Source organism: Mixophyes fleayi, chromosome 1 (assembly GCF_038048845.1).
Source record: "Mixophyes fleayi isolate aMixFle1 chromosome 1, aMixFle1.hap1, whole genome shotgun sequence".
Lineage (NCBI taxonomy): Eukaryota > Metazoa > Chordata > Amphibia > Anura > Limnodynastidae > Mixophyes > Mixophyes fleayi.
The window spans coordinates 234,399,972-234,427,058 of record NC_134402.1 but is presented as its reverse complement, the minus strand read 5'-3'; the positions used below and the strand labels follow the sequence as shown (position 1 = coordinate 234,427,058).

The window sequence follows — 27,087 nt, the reverse complement described above, 5'->3', positions numbered from 1 at the left end:
CCCAGTTATTAGTTCCAATTGAACTTTAGCCCCCAATTCCACTCTTTTCATAATTTTTTTCTACAATGGAAGAGCCACAAAGGAAAATGTACTGCTAATGGTATGTTTTACTTCCTCCCTTGACTCTCCTCCTTTTTTTCCCTGTAACTCCAACCCATACCCCAAGGTTAAGGTATGTTGGCCATATTTCTTTTAATGGCTGATATTAATTTTTATTGTTTTAACTGGTTTTATATACCAATTTACACATTTTGGTAAAATATAAATTATTATGATGCTTTATCTTAAATGTGTTGTCGACAATTTTTTTTCTTCCAATTAGTCCTATTAAAAAAAAAAATTCAAGTGATTGGAAGAAATACATTTTTTAATACAATTCCAATTCCTGAAACCTCTGTTTGCTTAGGGGTTCAGATGCTTCAGGCTATTAGGACAAAGTCTGCAAGTGTGCCGATTGTTCTTCTCTTTTCTGGGCAGTCTCACAATCACTGGTACATCTCCAGACAAAGGTTAAAGAATGCCTGTCACCATAGACATTACAAATGAAGACAATTTTTTTAGGGGGAGGGTGTTATAGAACAATAATTTTTGTCTTCTGAGAATTGTAATAAAATATCTATTTAATATCGTCCATAAAACATACACATAACACATATACATCTCATGATAGTTACATTATAGTAATGTATAGGAATTATTAGAGGAAAGTGTAATGAGTATATTAATCCATGAAGGACACTAATACCCATTTCCTTTAGACCTACAGTATGTTTATATTTCATATAGATTGTACTTTGCTGCAGATAACATTGTGATATTTCATTAAACCCTTAATATACTGTTTGCTTGATGTTACCTTGATATGGAGTTTGAAAATAAATAAATAAGAAAGAAAATCAGAAAATATTCATAAATGACATGTTTACTTGGATTTAATACTGCCTTCAAACAACCTCCATGTGTACAACAAAAGAATAAAAGACAGTCACCTTTAGGACAGTCATCCTAAATGTGAGCCGCATAGAATACATTATTAACAATATTTATATTTCTTTATGTGTTCTCTATCAGATTTTATCAATTTCTACATGTAGGCTCTAATTATCCAGTGGGCCTGACACTAGTATAGGTTGTACCCCATGACTTGTAACCTTTTTGCTGCCAGTGATTTATTTTTGGCAATAAAGAGGTAAACAGCGAACTGTCTACATCCACAGATATATATGGATTGTTGATGTCTTTTGTTTGGTTATAATAATTATTCAGTATCTTATTTTCACTTCATCTCTCAATCAGTTCTCAATATTCAAAAAAATCCCTTCCTCTTAGCTGGACTTATGACCAATAAGGTTCTTTTAAAGGTAACATACCACAATTCTACAATAATGGTCAATCTGATGTGTTACCAACAAGGGACCTTTGAAATCATCTGCCAGTTTCCTGCAACTTCTTATGGCTAAATAGAAGGTCAAGTGGTAGAGGACCTCTTTGAAAGCTGCATTATAGTAAGGTCCTGAATTGCTGTGAACAATATTCTCCCTGGACGCCATCTTCTGGGAGCCAAAGTCTAAAACCTTGGCCAGTAGTTTGCAGACCACCAGACGTCTTCTCCAAACTTAGACTTATGTCATTGTTTGGGCTAATAGCAGAAAAGTCTCTCTTCTGTTTCTTGGTTTGGTCAACTACGACTTTTCCTCTTCACTCATTCACACCTTCTTCTGCACCTGTGTTCTGCACCTCTGGTTCCCACAAGAAAAACTCATGAAGTAGAGTATTAACAGTTTCTGGACACTCCAGCATAACCATGTGACTGCCTTCTTCTATCACCTTTAGAAACGTGATTAGGAGGATCTGTAGGTGTGAACAAATAAATTTATTTTAACGACAAGAAATGAAAACACTCCAACATGCAGTAAGCTTTCCGACAACATTATAACTTTTTTTTTTTTAAACAAATGTTTATTGACGGTCATAAAGAATTAACAATGCAAAAGTATACATAGTATATCAAACAGAATATATTCAAATCAAAGAGTAGATAAGCAGAACTCTCCGTGTATAGGAGAGAAAATAAATCAGATTCTATGAGAGAAAAAGAGACCGGTATATTTTTATATTTGAAAGAGAAGAAAGAGAAGAGAAGAAGGAAAAAATAGAGAAGGATAAATAAGAAAATGAGGAATGGGGGGGGGGGGAGATGGGGAGGTGTGGGAGAGAACAGTCTTGAGTCAAAAAGTAATGAGCTCAGAGGGGAGGGGATTACAAATGATAAGGGGGGGGTATAATTAGGAAAAAGGGGAGCGGTATTGAAAGTGAGACATCCAGGGATCCCAAACCTTATTAAAAGATTTGGTCATGTTTCGTATAATACTGGTCATGTATTCCATCTTATACGTTTGCCAAATCCTGTTAGTTACAGCGACAAAAGAAGGAGAGGCAACCTGTTTCCAATCTATGGCAATCTGACAAGTGGCCGCTGAAATAATGTGACGAGCAAGTTTATTTTGGTGTCTAGTGGCCATGGGAAACCCGAGGGGAAGAAGAAAAAATTTAGGGTCAAGGGGTAAGGGAATTTGAATTAACATTTCTATCAAAGCTTTAATTTCACGCCAGAAAGGAACATTATGACTTTTTAACTGTAGACTAATGGTTGATCCAATGTAAAAACATCAAATATTTACATAAAAGTTTCTATTTCATGACAAGTAAGCATTTTTACTTTACTTTCAATTAGCCACAAAGTGTCTCTAGAACTTCAGAGAGGCAATTCGCAGGGGACATTTGACAAAAATCTCCGCTCATTTTTCCTCACAGATATCTACAATAATTGCCTGCAATGTGCACGACGTGATGTCGCCACATCGCCGGCAATTGATTCCCCCCTATATGTAACTAACCTTTTATTCATCTAACTGTAGTCTTTTTTGCTCTCTTATCAGCAATTTAGGCTCAGAGAGGCTCCCTGCACTTTCCTTTAGTAGAAAGGCTAGGGGATAAATTTAGCAAGTTGTGGTTTGAAAAAGTGGAGATGTTGCCTATTGCAACCAATCAGATTTCAGTAATCATTTATTTAGTACACTGATTCCCAACACCAGTCCTCAGGGACCCCTAACAGTGCAGGTTTTCCAGGTCACAAGTGAAATAATAAGTACCACCTGTGGGTCTTTCAAAATGTGTCAGTTAGTAATGACTACACCTGTGCTCCAGCAAAGAAATATGGAAAACATGTACTGTTAGGGGTCTCTGAGGACTGGAGTTGGGAAACACTGATTTAGTACATTCTAGAAAATGACAGTTAGAATCTGATTGGTTGCTATAGGCAACATTTTACTTTTTCAAACCCGCAGCTTGATAAATGTACCCCCAAGAAAATCAGTCTTCCCCAACTATAAAACATTTATATTAAATATGTGGGATAATCCACCTCCTCTCCTTGTTAGCTAGTGGTTTTCACATCGAAGGAGGTATGTAGTGAATACATTATTTTATTGTATGCTGTGGCACCAGTATCTTAAGGTGCCATATTCACAGCACAGTAATACAGCTTTAAAAGGACCAGCAGTAGTTACATGGGACAACCCACTAAATATAAGAAAGGGAAGACAGCACACTATTCATCATACTTATATAGTATAGAATATAGAAAATGATTATATACAGCGCCTCATGAATTGCAGCAAAAAAGTAACCTTCAATAAACCGTACAGAGGTTTCAAATAATTATAACAGAAAATAGAGAGAAGGAAACTTTTTGCGCTATCCGTTCCCACTCTAACATACAATAATGAACCAATATCTTCTTTTTAGATAATGTTGATTGCCATATAAAACGTAAAAACTTCACAACTTCAGGATATCCAATCCCCGCAATTAGAAATAGACTTACAATTAGTATAAGCCCGTGTTCCCGTAGCAGGTACTTGAACCAATATCTTCAGTATGTTAGAGTGGGAACGGATAGCGCAAAAAATTTCCTTCTCTCTATTTTCTGTTATTCATCATACTTGCCGACTCTCTGACTCTGTTCTCCGGGAGGACAGGTCTTGTGACAGGTGTAGGAGGGGGCGTGGTGACGTCTATGCGTCACCATAGCTCTGCACCCACTGTAAAATGCCGATATTCACGACATTGAATATGGGGGGTGCTTACTGGCACGAATAAGCCCCGGCCCCGACATTCAATGCCGTGAATATTGGCAATTTTTAGGATCCGGGAGATTTGCCTCCTTTTACAGGAGTCCGGGAGGACTCCCCGAAATTCATGAGCCTTCCGGAAATTCTGGGAGAGTAGGCAAGTATGCTATTGATACACATGAGGATTATTTAGTCATTTTTACTGGCACAGTAATTAAGCACACTGAGGAACATTTATGAAAATTGGTATACCTATAACTGCAAAGATGTGATGTAACATATAGCACCCAATCAGAATCTAACTACAGTTTAGAAAATGACGGCAAAAGTCTCATTGCATGTGATTACACAGCCTTGTTATGCACAGTTACTTGTGCCCTGCCATTTCATGGTGTATCTGTTTTTTCATCAGCTATTTATTGATACTGGCAATCCAATTAATTTTTCTAGTCGTGGTTACGACTGTTTGACCAAGAGTCCTGCAGCATATAGTGACAACCACACTCACTCTAATCATTGAGGGCCTTATGCAGACACAATCTCCACTTACAATAGAATTGTAAATTGCATCCCGAACGTTACTTAGTATTCTGAGCTACACATATGATAAGATACGGGTGACAATAAACAGTACACAGGCTGTGCATCATCATGAGCAGCACACATTTTACACCAAGGGGAAAGCATCCACATCCAATACGCCTCCTAGAGGCGTATCTGCCCCTCACCATAGTACAGAAGCAGCGTTAACATTCATTCTGCTGTGTGGTGTACTTGGGGTAGGACTGAGAAAACATAAGCCCTATTCTGACAGCGAAATGTGGCAGCTTCAAGGGCCAAATGCAGAATAATTTTGTGAGTAACAGTTTTACTCATCGCTACTATAAACCTATAAACACAGTGATCTTACACAGATATGAATAAAATGTCAACACTGGGACTCTCTGATCTCTCTGAACTCTCAAGGTCTATATAATTACAGCTGTAGCTTTAAATAATCAAATCAGGATCCATCCAATGAATGCACATTAAAAATAAAGTATCTTTTGTAACTACTATTTTTCTATCATTTTCCCAAAGCACAACAGCAGGGATAATATTTCTTATTAGACTATTAGAATGTTGCTGAATCTTACTTCTCATATGTAAACAGATGGTACACATAATAAATATAACAGTACTCTCATAAAGGGAATTAAAATAAGGTAGATTATGAAATAAGCATTCTGGAATAAACTGTAAACATGACAAGTGTAACATTCCATATATATACAGGATACCACTGAGTCAGACAAGGTTAATTCCACTGAATATTGCAAGAGGTAGGGGCCATTCCCAATAGCGCCATCACATATGCATTAGCATCCCCATTAAAGCTCTAACACACTATATACATTATATAGTTTGTCCTGCTAGTTTTGCATCTTTGTGATAGCAAAGAGAGAAAATCCAGGACTACTTAATGTCTACTTAAACATTTAAATTAGGTTGAGCTATCAGGCTTTTTTCTAATTAGGTGATGATGCTACTCCGAGTTTCAGTTAACACTTAACTAATCCAGTTTGCCTCACCTGTATGCCATCTCGTTCATTTTAATAACTTGCAAACAACACATTTATTATTCACAGAGTTGTCCCTATTCTCCTGCTTGCTCCACAACAGGCAATGTTTTAGCATAAAAAAGAATTTCCGTTTATCTGCAAAAATCTACAGGTTGGTCTGTTATAGATGCTTATACATGCAGATTGTCTTCTAGTGCAAACTTACTCCACACACATATAAAATTAACACACTAGATTACATACTTAGCTTGAATCATTTACCTCTGCCATCCTTTGGTCTTCATCAAGAGGAACAAATTTGTCATGCATGCCATGCACCAATAGAATAGGGACAGTTAGCTCCGCATGGTACACCTCATCACCCTCTGGCCAGTACTGGCCACTCATCATGGCTCGTAGCACAAACGATGACACATTGAAGGCATTACCCTCTCGCAAGAGTTGTTTCTCTTTGGCACCTTGTCGAGCAAAGCCTGCCCTACCATAAGAGAGAGAATAAATCATAATACTGCCCATAGAGTAACACAGCTGTACAATATCTCAGAATCTCTTGTTCATATTGCAATTTTGCAATACTATTACAAAAATGACTTTTATATAGAGCAGTGGATCCCAAACGTTTTCAGCTCAAGGCACCCTTAGGGTGTCCATAATTTTTTCAAGGCACCTCTAAGCCAAGTAGTTCCCCGCCTTGCTTACCACAGGCCCTGGCCGAGGCACCCCTGTGAGATCGCTGAGGCACCCCAGGGAGCCTAGGCGCACAGTTTGGGAACCAATGATATAGTGTGAAACAAGCGCTAGGAGCCTGTAAGCCTCACTTTCTGGGACTAGCTTGGACATCAATGTATAATTCTCTGGGACTGAGAATCATGGACACTGTCCTTGATAGCGGTGGAAATACATTTAACAGTATGCATAATTAAAAAATGTCCAGGCTTTAATGACAACAGAGTTCATGTAACGTACTTTAGGTGATTCGTTTTAGGAGACAATTTCTACAGACACCAACAATATAAGCGAGAACTTTTCATAGCTGTGGCAAAACCCTATGGAGATGGGTAACTTTCTCTCAACTCTTTAGCCTCATAACAGTTGACAACAGTACCCCGTAACATGTATATCCTGCAACAGTACCCCGTAACATGTATATCCTGCAACAGTACCCTGTAACATGTATATCCTGCAACATTACCCCGTACCATGTATAAACCAGTAGAATTAGTGATTTTACTGTAAGTTCTCCTGCTTTTCCCCCACTTGTTTGGATCTTGCAAATGCACTCTTTTATAATAGAGAGAAAGGTAGCAATCATTAGTTGCTTTGATTGCTGTTACTCAATGAACTGCAGCAGCAAATTGCAAAGCACTTACTTAGCTGCCAGAATTCATTGCAGTTCATGGAAATAAAAGTAACCAGCGCAGCCAATGAGAGTGGAAGGGTTAAGTGAGGGTGTGTTAGTAGTCGCGGCGGTGCCCGCGGCCGCCGCGACTCTCTGGTGTCCCCTGCTGGCGTGCCGGCCGTCGCTATGACGACCGCGACATCACTTCCGGTTTCCGTGTCCCGGTTGTCTGGGCAACAACCGGGACGCTCCAGGCTCCCTGTCGCGGCGCCCAGCCAGCTGGCCAATAGGCGGGCGCGCGTGCACAGGGGTAGTTAGAATAGAGCCAATCATGGCTATGTCAGGTGCTGAAGGAGGCAGTCTATGTTTGGGCTATTTATTATGCAGCTGAGCTCTGCATTTGAAATGACCACCAGAACTACTGTCAATTAGGCAACTCCTGTGGATACTTGTAGGGCTCTATTCCGATTGGCTCCTTGTACTATTTAGGGCAGTGAGGACTGGACCTCACTGCCGGTTATAGCGTCCTGTTCACAGCTCTGCTGCCTGCTTGCTCTCTCTCTGTTTGGTGTTAAAACCTGTGACTGACTTCCCGTGTATGACCCTCGCTTATTCCTGGACCTTGAACCGACTCTTCTGACCCTGACCATTTGCCTGGAAACCGGATTCTGCTCCTCCGCCAGTGCCCCTGACCTTTCGCTTGTCTGTGGATTCTGAACCTGTGCTTGTGACCTCTGACCTTGGTTTACTCTGCCTGAACCCCACGCTGCTATCCGCCAATCACTCTACTCCTGGGTTCTCCTTAGCCGGTATACGATTCTCGACCCTCTGTCAGCCTGCGGCCAAGTCTGTCCTCACCACTAGGGGCTCCAGCGAACACCAGGCTTTCGGAGTAGACTCCGAGTTTCATTGTGCTGGCTAGGGAGTTCCTAACAGGGTGAGGTATTTCTAGATGCTGGCACTGAGTAAACAGTCATCAGAGGATGGGTCTCCACACGTTATACTGATAGGCATATCATGATTAAACTTTGTACTTCATACTGAGAAGGCTCAAGACTGGAATCATTCAACTGATTAAACATCATAGGACTCTACACTGTATATATGTTGAAGCTCTGTACAGTATACTAGTTCGCTTCACGTGATTGGAGCTCTGCACTGTATACTTTTGGACATCAGAGTTCTGCACTGCATATTGGTGCGGGGATTAGATGATGGATGCTGCATACAAGTGTGCTTCAGATGATGGGACTTTAAATTGTATTTGGGTGTAGATCAGATGATGGGATGGGGCTCCACACTGTAAACTGATGTATTTCATTGTTGTTCTTTGCAAATATACTTTTCCATAATTTTAACAGTCTTGACTTCCTTGTGCTGCTCTGCAGCTTACATAGGGTAAATGTATGTATGTATCTTGTTATTTGGCAAACTTCAAACATCATAAAAAAAGTCAGGTGCCCCATACACTACTTTTCCATTTAATGAACCATCATTATCATCATCCCCATTTATTTATATAGCGCTACTAATTCCGCAGCGCTGTACAGAGAACTCACTCACATCAGTCCCTGCCCCATTGGGGCTTACAATCTAAATTCCTTAACACACACACACACACACACACACACACACACACACACACACACACACACACACAGAGACACAGACTAGGGTCAATTTATTAGCAGCCAATTAACCTACCAGTATGTTTTTGGAGTGTGGGAGGAAACTGGAGCACCCGGAGGAAACCCACGCAAACACGGGGAGAACATACAAACTCCTCACAGATAAGGCCATAATCGAGAATTGAACTCATGACCCCAGTGCTGTAAGGCAGAAGTGCTAACCACCAAGCCACCATTTTGCCCACTGATCTGTTAATACTCCAGGGCTCCCATCATGCAGGTAGGTAACTGGAACTATGTATAGTGTAACATGCAGGGGCTAAGCTAGGCAGAGACCACCCTCTAATGCCTACTGCTAGGTGATTAGACCTAACTCACTTGAGGAAGCTCCATGCAAGGCAAGGAGACAGACAGTGCAGCACACACGTGGGCATATTGAAGATGGAGCAGAGGCTGGGCTCAAGGGCTGTGGGACCACCTCCATTTATCATGACCACCTTATGGACCAAGTCAGGGTATTCGTGGGCCAGGAAAGTGCAGAAGGAGACTCTGAAAATATATAAAAAAAAGAAAAAAACATTAATAAAGAGCCGTTTTAAATATATTAAAATTAAATCTATAACATAAAAAATACATAGATATATAAATACTAACAGGTTTTGAGGTTCCAAACCATAGTCAGTGAAAACCTAGTCACATTATTGCCTATCAGTAAGTAAAAGGCACACTCAAGCACACACTTAGTTGCATTCAGAATGTTAGAAAATAACCTAAGTGCCAGACAGCTAATTGCTGGACAAGCCAGATCCATCCTCTATCCTCAATTCTAGAAATGATCTGGCATGTGTACAGTATGGAACACATCACTTGTATTATTAAGAATTCTCCCACTCAATTTACAGCCATATGGTTCCTGTGGCTGGAGAACCACACGGCTTTATCCAGTCCCTAGTCCTTGTCAGAATGTTTAGAGGTTGCCTGCATAATAGTTTATGCAATTTCTTCTAAGGATTTAATTAGTAACTGTGCTCCTGGAGCTCGGTAAGCTGGTTATTGTTTATTGTTAACATAATAGAATGTTGTTGCTGTTTCTGTATGCATTGGCAGTGGACAATGCTGTTTCGTTATGCTTTAGCACTGGATGATGATGTTGACCCCCCCCACCCACACACACACACCCATCCCCTTTTCTCATCTGTACAACTCTCCTCTCCCACTTTGTATTGTAATCTATTCAATAAAAAGAAATTGAAAAAATTATCAATCAGATTTAGCAAAAATATAAGACATTGATGGCATTAAACTTCACCTAGATTGCACCGTAACAACAGCTCAAAATACCGATGAACCATTTATTTTCTATCCATAAACCCCTCTGTCCTAGATGCTACTATATTTAATTTTACATAATTAAATAAATTAAGTGCCAGTAAAAATGTTGTCTCTCCATATTTGTTTAATATAATTGGAAGAAAAAAAATTGTTAGAGAATTTGCAATTCTGTTTCTAAATGTTGTTGTGCAGATAAAAATCACATATAATACAGAGTATACACGACATCAAAATGCAAGTGTATCAAAATACAGAAAGTGAATAAAAGATCTCTAAAACAAGACAGAAATATAGCACCAAAATATACCACACAATATTAAAAAAGATTCAGGGGTTTTGCACGGAACAAATGTTGGATCCGTGTTTCCTCTACCACCTAATATTTTATGTAGTAGTCAAAATGTACAGGTCTTATCTGTAAAGAATAGGATGTTATTGCATTAATGTCACTCTAGTGTCGTGTACCTCGCGCTTGTCAGTTTTTGCCAATGGAAATTTTTCATTTAGAATGTTATTTTTTCCAGAATTCACACATGATGCCCCTAGCTTAACAGGATAAATGAAAATCTGATACTATAAATATATACTAGACTGAACAAATTTCATGTTACAGGTGTTTCTGTTTCACAATTACGGGTCCCTGGACATTCTTACTGCAGTTGTCAAGATCTTTTATATCCTTCACTTATTAGCTAATAAATTGGCAGTATTTAAATAGCGATAATATAGGCTATCCTGAATAAAAACTGTGACATTTGCCTTATATTTGCATTGAGTGTATGTAACTGGTTCTAATTATTATTGGTCATTACTATAGGTCATATTTTAGGCACCTTCGTCTGTTGCACTGAAAGACATACTTTACTGATATATCCTAAAGCAAGCATCATTTGTGCATGTAAACTGAATTAAGTTATGCATTTTTTACAGAATTACATAGATTTATTCATCTTCACTAACTCACCCATATGAATGTCCTACTAAGATGTTCCTTTTCTTGCCATAGCGCTTGAATACACATCTCATGTCCTCAGCGAGTGCATAGAAGGTATAAGCAGCGCCTATCTGTGGAGCAGCACTGGAGCCATGCCCCACCAAATCTGGAGCTACCACCTCATATCCAAGTTTGGAGAAGAAATCCAGTTGTTCTTTCCATATGTCAAGAGAACCTCCAACACCATGAATGAAAAACAGGACCACATCAGAATGCGTTCCTTTGCAGCTACTAACTCGTCTTTGGCAGTCAACCAACACCACCTTCTTCGGCTTGCGTTTTCTACGCCTGCCAGGTGGTATATCACTCTCCTTTCCTGCTCCACCTTCATTGCCTGTGCTGGTGAAATCCGAGAGCTCCACCTCCAATGTTCCAGCTTGCTCAGTGTTCCCATTTCGACAATGTAAGATCTCAGAACGAAGGGTGGTACCAAGATTTTCTATAACTAGCTGTCCATTACGATAGACAGTAATTCGACGCTTGCAATGTACCAATCCTCGTCCTGAGTTCTTCACTTCCTGTACTTCCTCCTCCTCCCCACCTCCAGCACAAGAGGGTAAGATGTGCCGTACTCTTAAGACACGGCCTGGCTTTACCTCGAGAAAATCGTAGCCATCGCTGGTTTCTGAAATATCTGCAGGACCCACAGAATTTGGGGTTTTGCCTGTCAGGCAGTACATTATGCGTTCTGCTATGCTGGTCAACATGATGTGTCCTATAAGATGATAAATCAACAAACAGCAAAATCAGGAAGCGTATACCTTACTCTTAATACCAAATAAGACAGTAATAATTTGTTCTGTCTATGTTGCTGAATATCTTATAAATACCACATGCTGAACCATTTTTCCACTGATGCTTTTCTTAACACTCTGCTGAGCTTATTTTGGCATTTTTTGGTCTAGTCACATTCCAACAGCAGTATCAGTAATTTATTAATACAGTACCCACACAAACTGTACCTTGTTTTTCAGAAGACTTTGAATTTTCAGGATTTTTTTTTATTGAAATTGCAAGAAAGTGAACTAAAAGCTAATGTGTGGTATGTTCTAAACACCCACAAGAAATACTTTGTGGTTCTTGCTTTGACATTAATCCCCCTTTCCAAAACTGCAAAATGCAGGATTTTACATATAGATTTTCATAATAAAATCTGCACTTGAAAAAGATAATGTATTTGCGTGTTTTTTTTTTTTGCTAGTTTGCACAGTCTTGAATGAGATGTATAAAATGTGTAGGAATAAAAATCAATGGATAAGAGGTGTGGTAGCATCCTGGGTAAGAAAAGGACAAATTCTGGAAATATTTCTAAAGTGGAAGCGTCAGGACTGGGAGAGAGGCTGGATGTGAGGAATAAAGCAGAGGGCGGAGACTAAGGCGGCACCAAGGGGCCTTGGGACACTAAGGAAATTGTGGTGTTATTGACAGATATTTTAGGGGAGGTGGTGACTGGGAGGAGGGAAGATGATATCTTGTTTTAGAAATGTTGAGCTTTAGGTAGCATTGGGACAGCCATATGGAGATAGCAGAGAGACAGTTGGCTACACAACATAGTACAGTACAGAACAGAAAAGGTCAGGGGTGATGTACATTTAGGTGTCATCAGTGTACATGTGGCACTGGGGACCAAATGAGCGGAATTCAGTCCCCTGCTGACCAGCCTAGGGATAGTTGGAACTATGGAAGTGGGACCCATGCTGTAGGTTTAACGGTTATAATGTCACCAGCCAGGCTTGTCATAGCCTAGTGCTGGTATCAACATATTATGAGCTGTCTCTTACACTGCTCAGTCAATCACGGAGAAGAAACAGGTGCTGATAGGCTACCCAACTAGTAAGTAGGCAGACTCTCTGTCTATTAAAACATTTTGTGTTGAGCTTGTGAGAAGCCCATCTTGTGCACATGGGGTTCTTATTATTCCCAAATGGATTACATTGGATCAAGAAAAGAAGAAGATGTCAGGTAAATCTACTATATAAATGCCTAGTGGCGTGTGTGTAAAAAAAACAAACAAGCTGCAGCGCCACCTGCTGGGCAGAGTTATACACTGACCTATATATTTCTTGAAGGAGAAGTGACAGTTGGGAGTGGTTGGTGGTTGCCGGGGGTGACAGTGGGGAGTTTTTAACACCTTAAGTAGCTTGATGAAGGATGTGGCGATGAAGATGAAGGATAAGCTGATGGAGAAAAATGATGAGGTGGTGACATGTTGCCAAAACCACGTTAAAAAAAGGCGCTTGCGTCGGGAAGTAACGCTCTTCCCCTGAGGAGGCCTGGGCTAGGCCCAAATGCATGACAAGAACCTTTTTAACACCTTAAGTAGCTTGATTTGACTAGAATGCATGAGTATCATGCACGGGTTAACTTGTATTTTAATAGGGACACAACCTTTGAGGCAAAAAGGGGGCAATTTTAATATTAATACTGCGGACATATTATTTATTATCCTAAAAGGGCAAAAATAATTATTTATTGGACTAAGGGGGCACTATTATGTAAAGCTTATTCTAAGTGGGCACTATTATTTATTATACTAAGAAGTCCAGCACTCTTTTTTTACACTATCACCCTGTCCCAGTGCTACTTAGCATTGAGCCAGTCATCTCTAGGTGCAGACGCCCGATCATTTACCCCTCATCTCCTAGAGGAATGGTCCAATGCTGAGTAGCACTAGCTGGAAGCGAATGTATGGTGAAACTGAATGTTTTCCATCCATTTCTTTTTTCATGTGGTTTAGGCTATACCACAGGTGATTTATGGGTTTTCAAACCTCCAAGCACTGCCTGCAGTTTGGGGTTAAAATTGATGACAATGTGCAAAGCGCCAAAAAAGCTCTGTCCAGTAAATTTACTAGAAATGCTGTGGGCTCTTCCGCAGAGAAATAAAGCACGCTCTCTGACCTATTCACCTCATTTCATTTATTTCTTTCTACATATGGAAAACTAGTTGTATTGTGCTCCTAAAAACTGGGCAAACCAGTCAACATCCTTTGTAAGGACGCCCCTCACTCTGACAAGCTCCTCTCATCGGTTGATTTTAACTGCGCTCCTCCACAAATCTGGCTTTGTACACCCATGTGCTTTGGTGGAAATCTAGACAGTCACAAAATAATGTGACGCACAAACGCCTATATAACTGAAGACTTACCACAAGGAGGAGGATCTCATGAATGGCATCCTTGCATGTGCACCAATGCGTAATGTGGGTGAAGCGCAACATATTATGAACAGGGGTGGGACAGTCTATAAAAGGCATAGTGGATGTGACCCAATGCTTTTTGACTGGAAACTGGTAAGATCACACTACACTGCAGTTGTACATGGTAACTTATGAAAACATTGGGTACCTTAACATCAACAGATATGCTAGCCAATAATGTTTAAATAATAGTTATATAGTCTCTCAGAATGTCCAAGAGACTCCTGAATTAAGAGGAGACCTCCCAGACTCCTAAGAGTGCAGGCAATTTTACCTAGAAGCGCTTAACTGCCACAGGGTGGACGAAGCTGTAACGCAACATAGACATTTAGTGGAAGGGGAATGACAACTGCACCATCCCACCTCTGCCATACGGGGTGCACCAAGATGGACGGGGATTGGTCATGTGGTTTCCCCACCCACTTGCAGTGAACTTGTTGCCCTCCTGGGGAATATTCACTATGCGGCTGTTCCATAGAACTGTTGATTCCCGGCGCTTTGAAGTCATTTTCTTCAAGCGACAATTCTATTCAAGTCAAAACCCGATGGGCTTTGTCTTTAATAAAAGGGTCATTTTAAAAATAACTTCAAAGCGCCGGTAATCAGCGGTTCTACGGAACCACCACATAGTAAATATAACCCCATGTTTTTTCCTACTTTGCCTATAAATAACCTTGAAGCAAGGTAGAAAAACTAGGCCAGTATGGTTTCAATGTTGTATTATCCTTACTAAAGCTTGGGGTTGTAGAAAGCAAGAAGTATACTTATTGATGAAAATGAGAATTGTCTGTACACTCAGTGTATTTCTTGCTGCTACATAATGTGATACCCTATCAATGCATGTGTACCAAATACAATAGGAAATTTGTTTCTAACATTTTTTTTCCTCCAAGAAGAATAGCATATATGAGTTTTACGGTATGCTGTGATCTAACTAATACTGCAGCTTATACATTGTGTATGTTGCTGAATGACATATTAGGGGTAAGTATTTTTCACCACCCCCTCAATACACACTGTTCAATATTTCCTCATTTGCAATGCAAATTCATATGGAACCAGACTGCATTACAAGTGGGTAGTGATGTTCTAGCAGATAAAATAATTTTGCTCACAACATTTAAACTCCAATAATATATTCAATTAAACCTCCCATACTCAATGTAGTTCCTAAGTTTTAAATGTTAAATCTCTCGACTATTTGACAGCCAAATACAAATACTTTGACAAGGGGCTCACTTTGGTCAACTGGATAAACTACCTTTATACTATGATATGCTCATAGGTCACTAAAAAAAGAAGTAATTATTGAATAATCCAGTGTGGAATTAAAAAAAGCACAATCATGTATGATATGGCAGTCCATATTCCTTGCAAAGTGCATAGAGAAGAGGCAATTCTGAGCATTAAAGAAAATAGCAAAATAGCAACACTGTAGAGGGAGTCTTGGGGGGAGGGGGGCCTAAAGCAATTGGAAAAAAAAAATGATTCGGTTCATAACATCTCTGTTTGCTTTGTGTAGGTGACCAATTTACTTTAAAGGTGGACGGAGTAATGGGTAAAATGAGGTTGCTATGGAGGGAAACAGGAAAGTGAGAACATTATAAAATAGATATATGCATGAATTTGCAGAGGCAAAAATAGAGGCACAGCAAAACAAGTTTTCACTTGTACTTCTTTGTTACTATCTTTGCTGACAGACATAATAGTTTTCAGAATTTAAATTCTGTAATTTTGAGTTCGGTCAGAGACCCGGTTCCACAGAGAATTGAGCATTAAGCAGGAAAGATCCTGGCACTTTCATTGGTGGATATCGCCAGTCATTTACCAATCGGAGAGCTGGATGTCCACTAAATGGCTTTTGTGACTCTGATTGGTGAATCGCTATTCAACAGTCAGAATGCCAGAAGCTGTTTAGTGGGCATACTGGTGACTGGTCCGCACTATGCATCAATCAGAGTGTTGGATACCCACTAGATGGCTTCTAGTATTCAAACTAGTGGATATCTCTGGTCATTCCACATTGGGGGACACCCACTGGAAGGTCCCTGCACTCTGATCGGTGAATGGCTGACGCTATCCACCAATCAGTTTTGGAAGACGTGAAGTGGGTATGACATTTTCCCAGCAGTTCAGTTTCAATAAGTCAAGAGTGGGACTGAAGGATAGGTAAATAAACAATGTGGGTCTGTATTGTAAAGCTATCAGACATTTGGCATTTGTATTATAAAACCACCAGTGATGTAAACATACACACTGAACAGCATCCACAGATTTGGTGGGCTGCATAGTAAAAACAACAGCAATAATAGGGGTCTGGACTGTAAAGGCATTAAAGGTTTGGGGGTTTGCAATGTAAAGCCACCACTGATTTGGCGAACTACACTGTAAAGCTATCAGTGAGGGGCCTACATTTTAATGCCACTAGGCTGCATTAATTTGTATATATGTATAACAACACTGTCACAGGGCCATATGATTGTTATGTGATGGTTATCAACATGGACGGCGGTATCATTCATTGTAAAACATTTAGCACTGATTAACAAGTTTATAAATTTTAATAAGTTTATGCTTATTCTCGATCACTAATGTAAACGGCCAATAACAATTTAGTTATTTGTATTACACATTCTTGAGCTCCATCCTTACATTGTCCAAAGATTAATCAATACAAAGCTGCTTCCCACCTTAGTGAAACCAAACAAGCAAATATCACATGTTTATACTCCAGGCAAAGACAAAGGGGGTATATAGCTCTTCTTATTAAGCACATCACTGTCTCTTACTATGAGACTGAAGCGAGTACTCTGATGAGGGGAGCTCAGATGGGAGCCAGGGTAGAATGTAAGTCCCTGGATACTAGACACTGCTTTATACCTCCTGACAAAGCTGATACCTAGGCTGAGGACTTCCACCTAAAAGTTGATTGACTAAACATTTACAACAGTTTGATCAGTTATCTCCACACAGTGCAAATCTCCTGATTCTCCTACACTTCCACATCTTCACGACTGGAGACACATGTACTCATGTCCCTAATCAGGTCTGGGCTTCTTGATCAATAGATCACTATTTTGAGGTCTGCTGAAGCTGCATTTACCATCAGTAAATACAATGTCACACTGGCCTTAAGTATGATCCCTCATGAATACATTTAATTTGTTTGGAATTTTTGTTGACCAGACAGCTGTTACTAAGTTTCCTTACTGACTTATAGGAAGCCACATTCCATGGACATGATTGGATCATTGTTATCTATTTAGCAAGGAGTGTATGTTTATCTTTTGTTTAAAGGTTCCACGTAAAAAAACAAAAAGTTACATAGCTATATGACTTATATAACTTTTGTACTTGCTCACATTCACGTAATTGCTACTTAGCAGAACACAGCCTTTTATATAATACCTGACAAGCTAATTCAACAGTAACACATGTGGATGTTTGCTGACAGAGAAATGGTTGTTGCCATGGTGATAAGATGCAGTAACTATGGTTGCAGTTCTATGATGTAAGGACCACTTGGTAAGAACAGTTCTTTTTCATGACCTACTTAATGTTGGCACCAGAAACATTTAGGGCTAGATTTACTAAGCTGCAGGTTTGAAAAAGTGGGGATGTTGTCTATAGCAACCAATCAGATTCTAGCTGTCCTTTTGTAGAGTGCACTAAATAAATGAAAGCTAGAATCTGATTGGTTGCTATAGGCAACATCCCCACTTTTTCAAACCTGCAGCTTAGTAAATCTAGCTCTTAACCTCTGATGAAACAGTATAAGTCACTTGACATTATGTTTTTCCCTTTGACCAGTATGCTAACAAAATGTCACATGTCAAAAGATGTCAAAAATATCACATACACAAACTGAACATAAATGTCACTTGGGCCACACGTAGAGTTGAAGTTACTGAAAGGTCTATAATAATTGGGCTTGGCATTGATAATAGTGATTTGCCAACGACAACATAATGAGAAGACTCCTTGTTATTATAATGTTAGTATGGCATTAATATGTGTAGGTAATACAATGTGCAGGGCAAAACCTGAAATTACACATGCAATGGTTTATAAGCTTCTCAAGCTTAATGTATATATATATATATATATATATATATATATATATATATATATTATAAATGTCTAGTGGCGTGTGTTAGTCTGTCTGTGTGTGTGTGTGTGTGTGTGTGTGTGTGTGTGTGTGTGTGTGTGAAAAAATAAAACCAAGCTGCAGCGCCACCTGCTGGGTGGAGTTATACACTGACCTACTAAATTCTTAGTGTGTGTGGGGAAAAAAATTCAGAAAGGGCTGAAATTTGGTATACTAAGATGTTTTTAATTTGTTAATTTAATTTGTTAATTGTTAAAAGTGTTTATAAAGATTTTAAAAAAATATATATATATTTCTTGAAGGAAAAGTGACAGATGGGAGTGGTTGGTGGTTGCCGGGGGTGACAGTGGGGAGTGGTTGGTGGTTACCGGGGGTGACAGAGTGAGAGGAGTGTGATACTCAGGACCGCTGAGAGAGATCCCTGTGTCTGGATAGACATCTGGATAGATGTGGCGATGAAAATGAAGGATGAGGTGATGGAGAAGAATGATGAGGTGGTGACATGTGGACAAAATCACGTTAAAAAAGGGCGCTTACGTCGGGAAGTAACGCTCTTCCCCTGAGGAGGCCTGGTCTATGGCCCAAATGCATGACAAGAACCTTTTTAACACCTTAAGTAGCTTGATTTGACTAGAATACATGAGTATCATGCACGGGTTAACTTGTATATATATATATATTTGATCTGGTGAAGCAGAAACTTAAAAACAAAATGGCACATGCGCAAGCCTGATATATACAACTCTGACGTATATATGAGCCAAAAAGGGGATGAATGGACAGCCTTACAAGCATGTTTGTCATGCACAAGGAGTTTCAGAGCTTCTTCAAATCAAAAGGATTAATATTTATATCTGGTTCAAAGATGGTGGTGGATGGTAGCTGGTTGTGCACTGAGGGTTATGCACAGCACCCAAAAGACCAAAAATGCAATGTAAGTAAAATTTTAAAACTGAAATAGATTTCACATATACAAATAAAAACACAACCACTCTATTTATGAAAGGGTGAAAAGTTTTTTTTGGATCGTCCTATACAACTAAGGGGTTATTATCAGTGATACTTTTTGATAAATGCAGGAAATATGACTTTTTATCGCCCCGATAAGTGCGTGTGATAATAATAAAAAGCCATAAAAGTATAAAAGAAATTATGATTTAATGATGGAGGGTGGGCCATAGGAACACAGGAACCAGCGCTTAGACGTGACTTTGCATGGGACCTTATGCAATTTTATGGAAGGACACATAAGAGTTTACTAAAATCAAAATAAGATATGCCTATATAAACAGTGCCATCCAGCAAAAAACACGGTTCATATTCAAAAACAGTCTTGTCATATTTGTTACCAATGAGAGGGTTGTACTGGATGTGATGATTCAGAAACAGTTCTGACCTACTTACTGAAACAAGGTTATGCAGAAAGATTGAGGGCAACACAGAGCAAACAAGCAGCTCTGGATATTTCTATGTACATCTATGGACCAATTAGTTGCATTGGAACAATTCAACTCAATTTTCTCATCTCCAGTAATCTTCACATATGAGTCTATGACATTCATGTTTTTCAGAGAAACTATTAAATGTGTTCCTTGGGATTCACCATTGACTATGTATTTATTATGTAGAAAAGTAAACCCATCCACATAGGTCACGAGCCATATTGTCACGGTTGGCCATGGAACACTACAATCCCCAACATGACAATATTTCAATATACTTTATTGCATTGCAAATTGAATACTTCATTGAATAGCAGCTGATAAAGTTGTTAATGTTATTTATTTAGTAGCCACCACAAAACTCTGCAGTGCCAGATGTTTGGCATAACAAATCATACAAAAAAAACAACTAAAAAATCATACACTGAAACAAAACAAGGGCATACAAGCTTGACTGAGAACATGCTGACATGGTACAGAGGGGAGAGGGAGCGCAGCTAGTGAGAGCTTACAATCTGGAGGTATATCATAAGAATACATACAAATTTTATGTAAGAGGCAGTAAAAGCGCAATTCTTTTGTGCAACTGGTCAATCTTAAAAAATAGGGACATTTCCAGGGACAAAAATTCCAGCCACAAATCTCTGACGCTTGGAACTGTCCCTGGAAATTAGGGACAGTGGACAACAATGTTATTATTTACAGTATCTCTATTACATTCCTTTTTTCTCAAGAGGCTGTGGGTCATCTTGACTGTTTTTGCTTACTGGTGGCTGTCAGGCTAATTGTTGATTGTCTTTATCATAGTACAATAAAAAAGTGAAAGTAATAAGTGGAGTAAATATTTTGCTACACAAGCAGTTTATTTAACACAGGTGCAAGTTTACACAATGAGGGGTTTTGCTAACATTCCTCAATGGGAAAAAATGTGCTGTAATTTAATGTTAACCAATCAGCAATTAGTTTTTATATGTCTACAATGAAAGTAAATGCCTGATTGGCTGCTATGTTTTAGTGCAGATTTCCACCTTTAAGGAATATTAGTAAATAATCAGAAGCTTTCACTGCATGCAGTAGAGCATGGTGTCTCATTCTTTTTGTATCAGGTTGGAAGATGTTTAGCAAGTACCCTGCAGGTTGGCACATTGGTTAGCATTGTTACTTCAGTTTTTCCCCAGAAAATTTTGCCAGCCAAGTGGCATTAAGAAGCAGCCTAGTGGGGGGCAGTATAATACTTGAAAAATGTTGGAGGTTATTGCTGACACCTGCCAGGACTGGTCAGACTGGTGGTCAGTGGTCTAACACACTGCTGACTGTAGTGCCCACATAGTGCCTATTCTTATTGTATTATAATAGGACTCTGTCGGGCTCTAAGAGCCGGGTGGCAAATAAAAACACACAGCGCTGGGGTCATCATTTCGATTCCAACCAGGGGGTAAATGTATGAATCTCCGGATTCTTCATCTCCGGCGTGTTCAGCCTCTTCAGCGCTTAAATTTAAAGCGGCGCTGCATTGTAAAGGGAAGTTTCCCTTTACAATGCAGCGCCGCTTTAAATTTAAGCGCTGAAGAGGCTGAACACGCCGGAGATGAAGAATCCGGAGATTCATACATTTACCCCCAGAGCTCTATCTGTGTGGAGATTGCATTTTCTCCACCTGTTTGCTTAGGCTTCTGGTACTCTGGTTTCCTCCCACAGTTCAAAAACATACTGGCAGATTAACTGACTTCTGACAAAAATGGATGCTAGTATGTGTGTTGTGTGCATGTGGTAGGGAATTTAAACTGTAAGCTCCACTGGGACAGTGACTGATGTGAATGATTACATAGGACAGCAACTGAGCGCAGCCAAGATAGCTGCCTCACCACATGCAAATGATAATGTGCTTTGGGTCCTATTGGGAGAAAGGTGCTATATAAATAATATATATATATATATATATACATATATATATATATATATATATAAAATATTATTATCACTATTATTAATTATTATTATTAATAATAATGCTTGTTTATTTATCTTAAGAACCACCTAATCTGTGTAAGTGTATTCAAAGTAGTTTCTAATTAATATACATATTTAACAAGCAATCATTTATGTTTTTCAAGAGGTTGTATACTTTTGATAACTCTATAATCTGGTCCCATGGGAAATGCCCCTTACCTAGAGCAAGACTGCAAAACATCCTACTCATTTTCAAACATCATATTACAATCTGTCCAGTCCACTTCTATAGAATGCTATGGAACTGTGTTGTAAAGACTGGACAGATTAAGTTCTCCAACTCTGTGAGCTGTGGCTTCCAACATACCGTAATGGTAGGTCCCGGGGAAAGGTTATATTGTTATAATTCGGTATAAACTTATAGGCCATAGGTTATACCGAAGTGTTGGGAGTGTTGTCTAACAGTAGATGCCTTTAAATATTAACAAATACTGCGTATAATTTGATTATTCATAAGCTACTCATACTCCAAACTATTAATTTAAGAAGTAGAAGTACCCTTGAATCTGTTGGGGTACCACAGGACAAGAGACCCTGTCTTAGACTGAGTAAAACAAATGTCTCATTGCTTTGCTATGAGTTACTGTATTGTGCAAGGTTGCACCTATGTTGCTAAATAAACCCCTTAATGTGCTTTTATGGATAACTGCCAATTAGCAATTAGCTTTGATCTACTGCAAGATATATAGTGAATGCAGATGTCTGATTGGTTGCTACAAGTTATTGCCCATTTGCAAGTAGCTCTAGCTTTATACACAGTAGTTGTCCCAATCTTCTTTATTAAAGACCTATAGTGTGAGATATAGAGATATAGCTATCTGTTATTTTCACAATATACTAGATTCAGTCACTTATTACTACATATTTTCTCATCACCTGCAGGTCTGCAAAGCTCCCCCTCACGGTCAACACCACAGGATTACAGTGCATTTTTCACTGCCTTCCCATCCTTGCTGACTGCTTCAGGACAGGCCTGCAAAGCATCTTTTCCTCATTGTCCTTTCTGCAGCTATAAGAGACTACCTTTCCTTTCTTGAGGTTTACAGAAGCTGAATTCTAGAGGTCTGTAAACACCTGCTGGCCACTACATTAGCTGCATTCATTGGCCATGCTTGTTTACAAAAGACCTGCAAAATATATCCCTAGAGTGTTGGCTAAAAGTCTGCAGAGCAGCACCAAGATATTTTCTTACTAATGTATTACACAACTCCTCTTCTCTGTCTTGCATACTAAATGACTGCAGTCCATTTACTCTACGTATGTAATTTGTAAAAGCTCAAAGGATAGCAAATGTGTGTCCATACTGGATTTTTCTAATGATGTCTAAAAGGCACTAAACATTGTGTACATTCTATACAGCATAACAGTTCAGTTACGAGCTAAACTATTACAAACATTACTAAATAGCCATCATTTCTAATTTTTCTTTCCTTTCAATCTGCAGCGTATATCTCCCTGTGTCACCTTTTTTCAAAAAAGTAGGTCAAAGCTGAACTCGCTTATGTGTATGTGAATAATCGTCGCCAGCAGAGCCCACTCGCTCGCTGTCTGCAGTAATAAATGACAAATGTGCATTCGCAGCTTAATGTTGATCTTAAGTCAAAAAATATTAGTACGCACATTGTGCTGTTCACTTGCAACAAGACAACATTTTGGAAGATGCTCTGCGTGGTCTTGCAAGCAGTGAAAGGGTTAACCTTGCTGCCCTGCAAGTAAAACATTATGTACAATTTCATGGTGGCGTCCTTGTGCTATTACACAAATACCAACACTGGGTATAAATGTTCACTATTCCGATTCCTAACCAGGAGCTCCAGCATCATCATCATCATAAATATTATTATTCAATGCAAGCATTTGTTGATAAATATCAGAGACTGCATATGCACTGTGCAATAAATACATTAGTGCCTGCAGGATATAATGATATACATGTTCATGGAGCTGAAAGTGGCATATGTTACTGATCACTCTATACTCGTTAATCATCTGAGAACTCGTTAATTATGGGGTTAACAGATGAACATAAGGTTTGATATTCATCCACAGAAAATAGAAACAGTTGAATGTACTTACCTCATTTATTTTCAATTGTAATCACGATTTTTGGTGCTCCTGAAATGGATTTGTTTGCAGACAAGGATCTGGGTGAAAGATGGATATAGAGAGAAAATCCTGCAGTGCCAATCTGCTCCTGTGGCTAATTCTCTTATCCTGCACCCAGTGTCTTGGTTTACAGCCACATTGCATTAGCAGCTGTATGGAGCAGGGTGTCTCTGCACAGCTTGGATACTTGCTTGTTGTTTCCCATCTACGCTGCTCTACACCCCCTAAAGATGTAAACCTTCTTCTGCCTCCCTACATGCTGTTGCCATACAGAATCCCTCTAAATCCCTCCTTAGAGGTGTGTGCAGAGCACAACACAGAGTATGAAGCTCCTATCAGCAGCCATTGCAGAGAGGCAGCATCAGCCAATGTTAGAAGGAAAGGATAGTAACTTAGTAACAGTGCTGTGTCCTGTCACTTGTATAGAACCTGACAGTTAACTCCTTCTATGCTGAAGTGTGTACCAGTCTTACTGAAAAATTACATCTAATTCATATTTTTACAGGTCAAAAATTGGAGCATAGGATAGATAGATGAAATAGATACATATGAAATATAGATACATAAACATTAGATAGATAGATATATCTAAGTATAGTTGGGTCCTATTAAGTATGTCTTGTACTGCATAGAAACAACACACTGTGATATAATAATCCCTGGCATGCAGAAAATATCTATATAGATATATGAATTTCTTAATTGTGGCTCACACTATTGCTTTAGGTAGAGATAATCGGAGCCATGATCACCAGACTTCTGGCAACTGCTTGTAGGTAGTGCTTATCTGCAAAGTGGACATAGCTGCAAGCAGCTTTCCTTGCAGGAAGATGTAGAAGCCGCACACTGCCACAGGCAGCATTAGGCCAGAACTGCCTTGAATAATGTCAAATATCATTCATAGACATCAAAAGAACAGCATCACTTGGCAGTCAGGCCATAACATCAGAAAGTTAATAACAGAAGTTTGCTCCAAAATTTTGTAATTATTACCTTCTTTTCTCAAGCTCTCTGCTTAACTAATAATTAGAATTTAGTTATTTTTAAATGTTTTCTTCCATATTTTAATTTGTGAAACTATTTTTTGAATCATTAGCTTCAATGTTCTTGATTTTTTGTTTAAAGCATTGAGCCTATAAGGTTCATTTCTTAGCATTTTTTATGTAATTTCTTTTTTCATGCTATTTACACATATACCTGCAAACACATACATTATATGGACAAACGTATTTAGCCACACCTGCTAATTATTGAATTGAGGTGTTTCAATCAGACCCATCGTCAGAAGTGTATAAAATCAAGCACCTAGCCATGCAGTCTTCATCTGCAAACATTTATGATACAAAATGGGTTGTTCTGAAGAGCTCAGTGCCTTCAAGTGTACAGTGATAGGATGTCCCCTTTGCAGTAAGATGGTTTGTGAAAACCATGCTGGAAATTCCACTATCAACTGTAAGTGATATTATTAGAAAGTGGAAGTGTTTAGGAACAACAGCAACTCAGCCATGAAGCGGAAGACCACGTAAAATCACAGAGCGGGGTCAACGACTGCTAAGGCGCATGGTCCGTAAAAGTCACCAAAGCTTTGCTGATTTTATAGCTGAAGAGTTCTAAACTTCCACTGGCATTAATGTAAGCACAAAAACTTGGGCAGGAGCTTAATGGAATGGGTTTCCATGCCCGAGCAGCTGCATGCAAGCCTCACATCACCAAGACCAATGCCAAGTGTTGGATAGAGTGGTGTAAAGCAACCAACACTGGACTGTGAAGCAGTGTAAACATGTTCTGTGGAGTGATGAATCACGCTTCTCTGTTTGGCAGTCAGATGGGTGAGTCTGGGTTTGGCAGATGCCGGGAGAACGTTACCTGCCTGACTGCATTATGCCAACTGTGAATTTTGGTGGCGGAGGGATAATGGTATGGGGATGTTTTTCAGAATTTGGCCTAGGCCCCTTATTTCCAGTGAAGGGCATGCTTAATGCTTCAGCATACCAAGTCATTTTGGACAATGGTATGCTTCAAACTTTGTGGCAACAGTTTGGGAAGCCCCTTTTCTATTCCAACATAACTGTACCCCAGTGCATAAAGCAAGGACTGAACAGCGCTGTGAAATTAGTGGCGCTATATAAATAGATGATGATGATGATGACTACAAAGACATGGTTTGATGAGTTCAGTGTGAAAAAACAAGACTGGCCCGCACAGAGCCCTGACCTCAACCCCATCGAACACCTTTGGGATAAACTGGAACGGAGATAGCGAGCCAGGCCTTCTCGTCCAACATCAGTGACTGACCTCATAAATGCTCTACAGATTGAATGGGCACAAATTGCTACAGAAACACTCCCAACATCTTGTGGAAAGCCTTCCAAGAAGAGTGGAAGGCTTTGTGGAAGAGTGAAAGGCTCGCTGCAAAAGGGGAACCGCTGCGTATTAAAGTATATGTATTTGAAAACAATGTGATTACAGTCCCTGTTGGTGTAATGGCCATGTGTCCGAATACTTTTGTCCATATAGTGGATATGTAGATTCTTAACAGAGAACAGTTGTCTAATGGAAGTGACTTTCTATTAAACAAAGAGGTAGGAGGTAAATTCATTATACGGCTCCTGTAGCGCTATCTTTGGGAATATACATGAGAATTTAATTTAAACTTTTTTAAGTGCTTACTTGATGTACAACACACAACAATGTGTTTTATTTTCCCATTGGTAGTAATATGTACTATTATACAGTTAACACATTGCCTGAGCCTGAGCCTGCAATCCAGTCAATTGTTTCTCCAATCTAAACAATCTCTCCTGACTCCCACAGATGTAGAAACATGTTTGTAAATATTACAAGATACCAGAATACACCGAATTCACTCATCTCAGGAACACTTTGAAATGTTTGTTTTTTCATAAGATAAATTATAGTAAACTGCCCTATATTTAAAATGCACAAAAACATTTTATAACAGTAGGTATAATTTACTAACATTGCATTTAGGTGGAAAATTTGTAGTAATCCATAGCAAATGACAAAGTCTTATTTCACAGATGTTATATCTCAGAAATTTAAAATTTCACCAACAGTAAACAATAATACAAGAGTCCTAATATTTAGAAGTTGGACATAAATAGTGTCTAACACATTAAACACATTACATGTAGTGGCAAGTACCCTAACTGCATTGCCACAGTGCTAATATATTCATTACATTACCAATATACTTACTGCTTTTTGTCCTTCT

At 39.2% G+C, this 27,087-nt stretch overlaps 1 protein-coding gene across 1 annotated transcript; it reads right to left on the bottom strand.

Annotated features, from left to right (window-relative positions):
• Nucleotides 1-349: 349 nt before the first annotated feature.
• On the bottom strand, nt 350-24,149 carry ABHD8 (abhydrolase domain containing 8). The gene is made up of 5 exons (XM_075207890.1): nt 23,823-24,149; nt 10,959-11,703; nt 9,041-9,211; nt 5,957-6,173; nt 350-1,851 (listed from the first exon to the last, which is right to left on the bottom strand). The coding sequence occupies exons 2-5, from the start codon at nt 11,693-11,695 to the stop codon at nt 1,699-1,701; spliced, it is 1,278 nt and encodes a 425-aa protein (XP_075063991.1). The 5' UTR covers nt 11,696-11,703; nt 23,823-24,149; the 3' UTR covers nt 350-1,698.
• Between the last annotated feature and the right edge of the window lie 2,938 nt (nt 24,150-27,087).

What these genes read in the sequence shown, in the direction of transcription:
- ABHD8 (XM_075207890.1), bottom strand. Translation starts at nt 11,695, where the DNA reads ATGTTGACCAGCATAGCAGAACGCATAATGTACTGCCTGACAGGCAAA. An exon ending in TTAGTAGGACATTCATATGG is followed by an intron (nt 9,212 to 10,958) that starts GTGAGTTAGTGA and finishes ATATATTTTCAG; the next exon opens with AGTCTCCTTCTGCACTTTCC. An exon ending in CTTGCATGGAGCTTCCTCAA is followed by an intron (nt 6,174 to 9,040) that starts GTGAGTTAGGTC and finishes CTCTTATGGTAG; the next exon opens with GGCAGGCTTTGCTCGACAAG.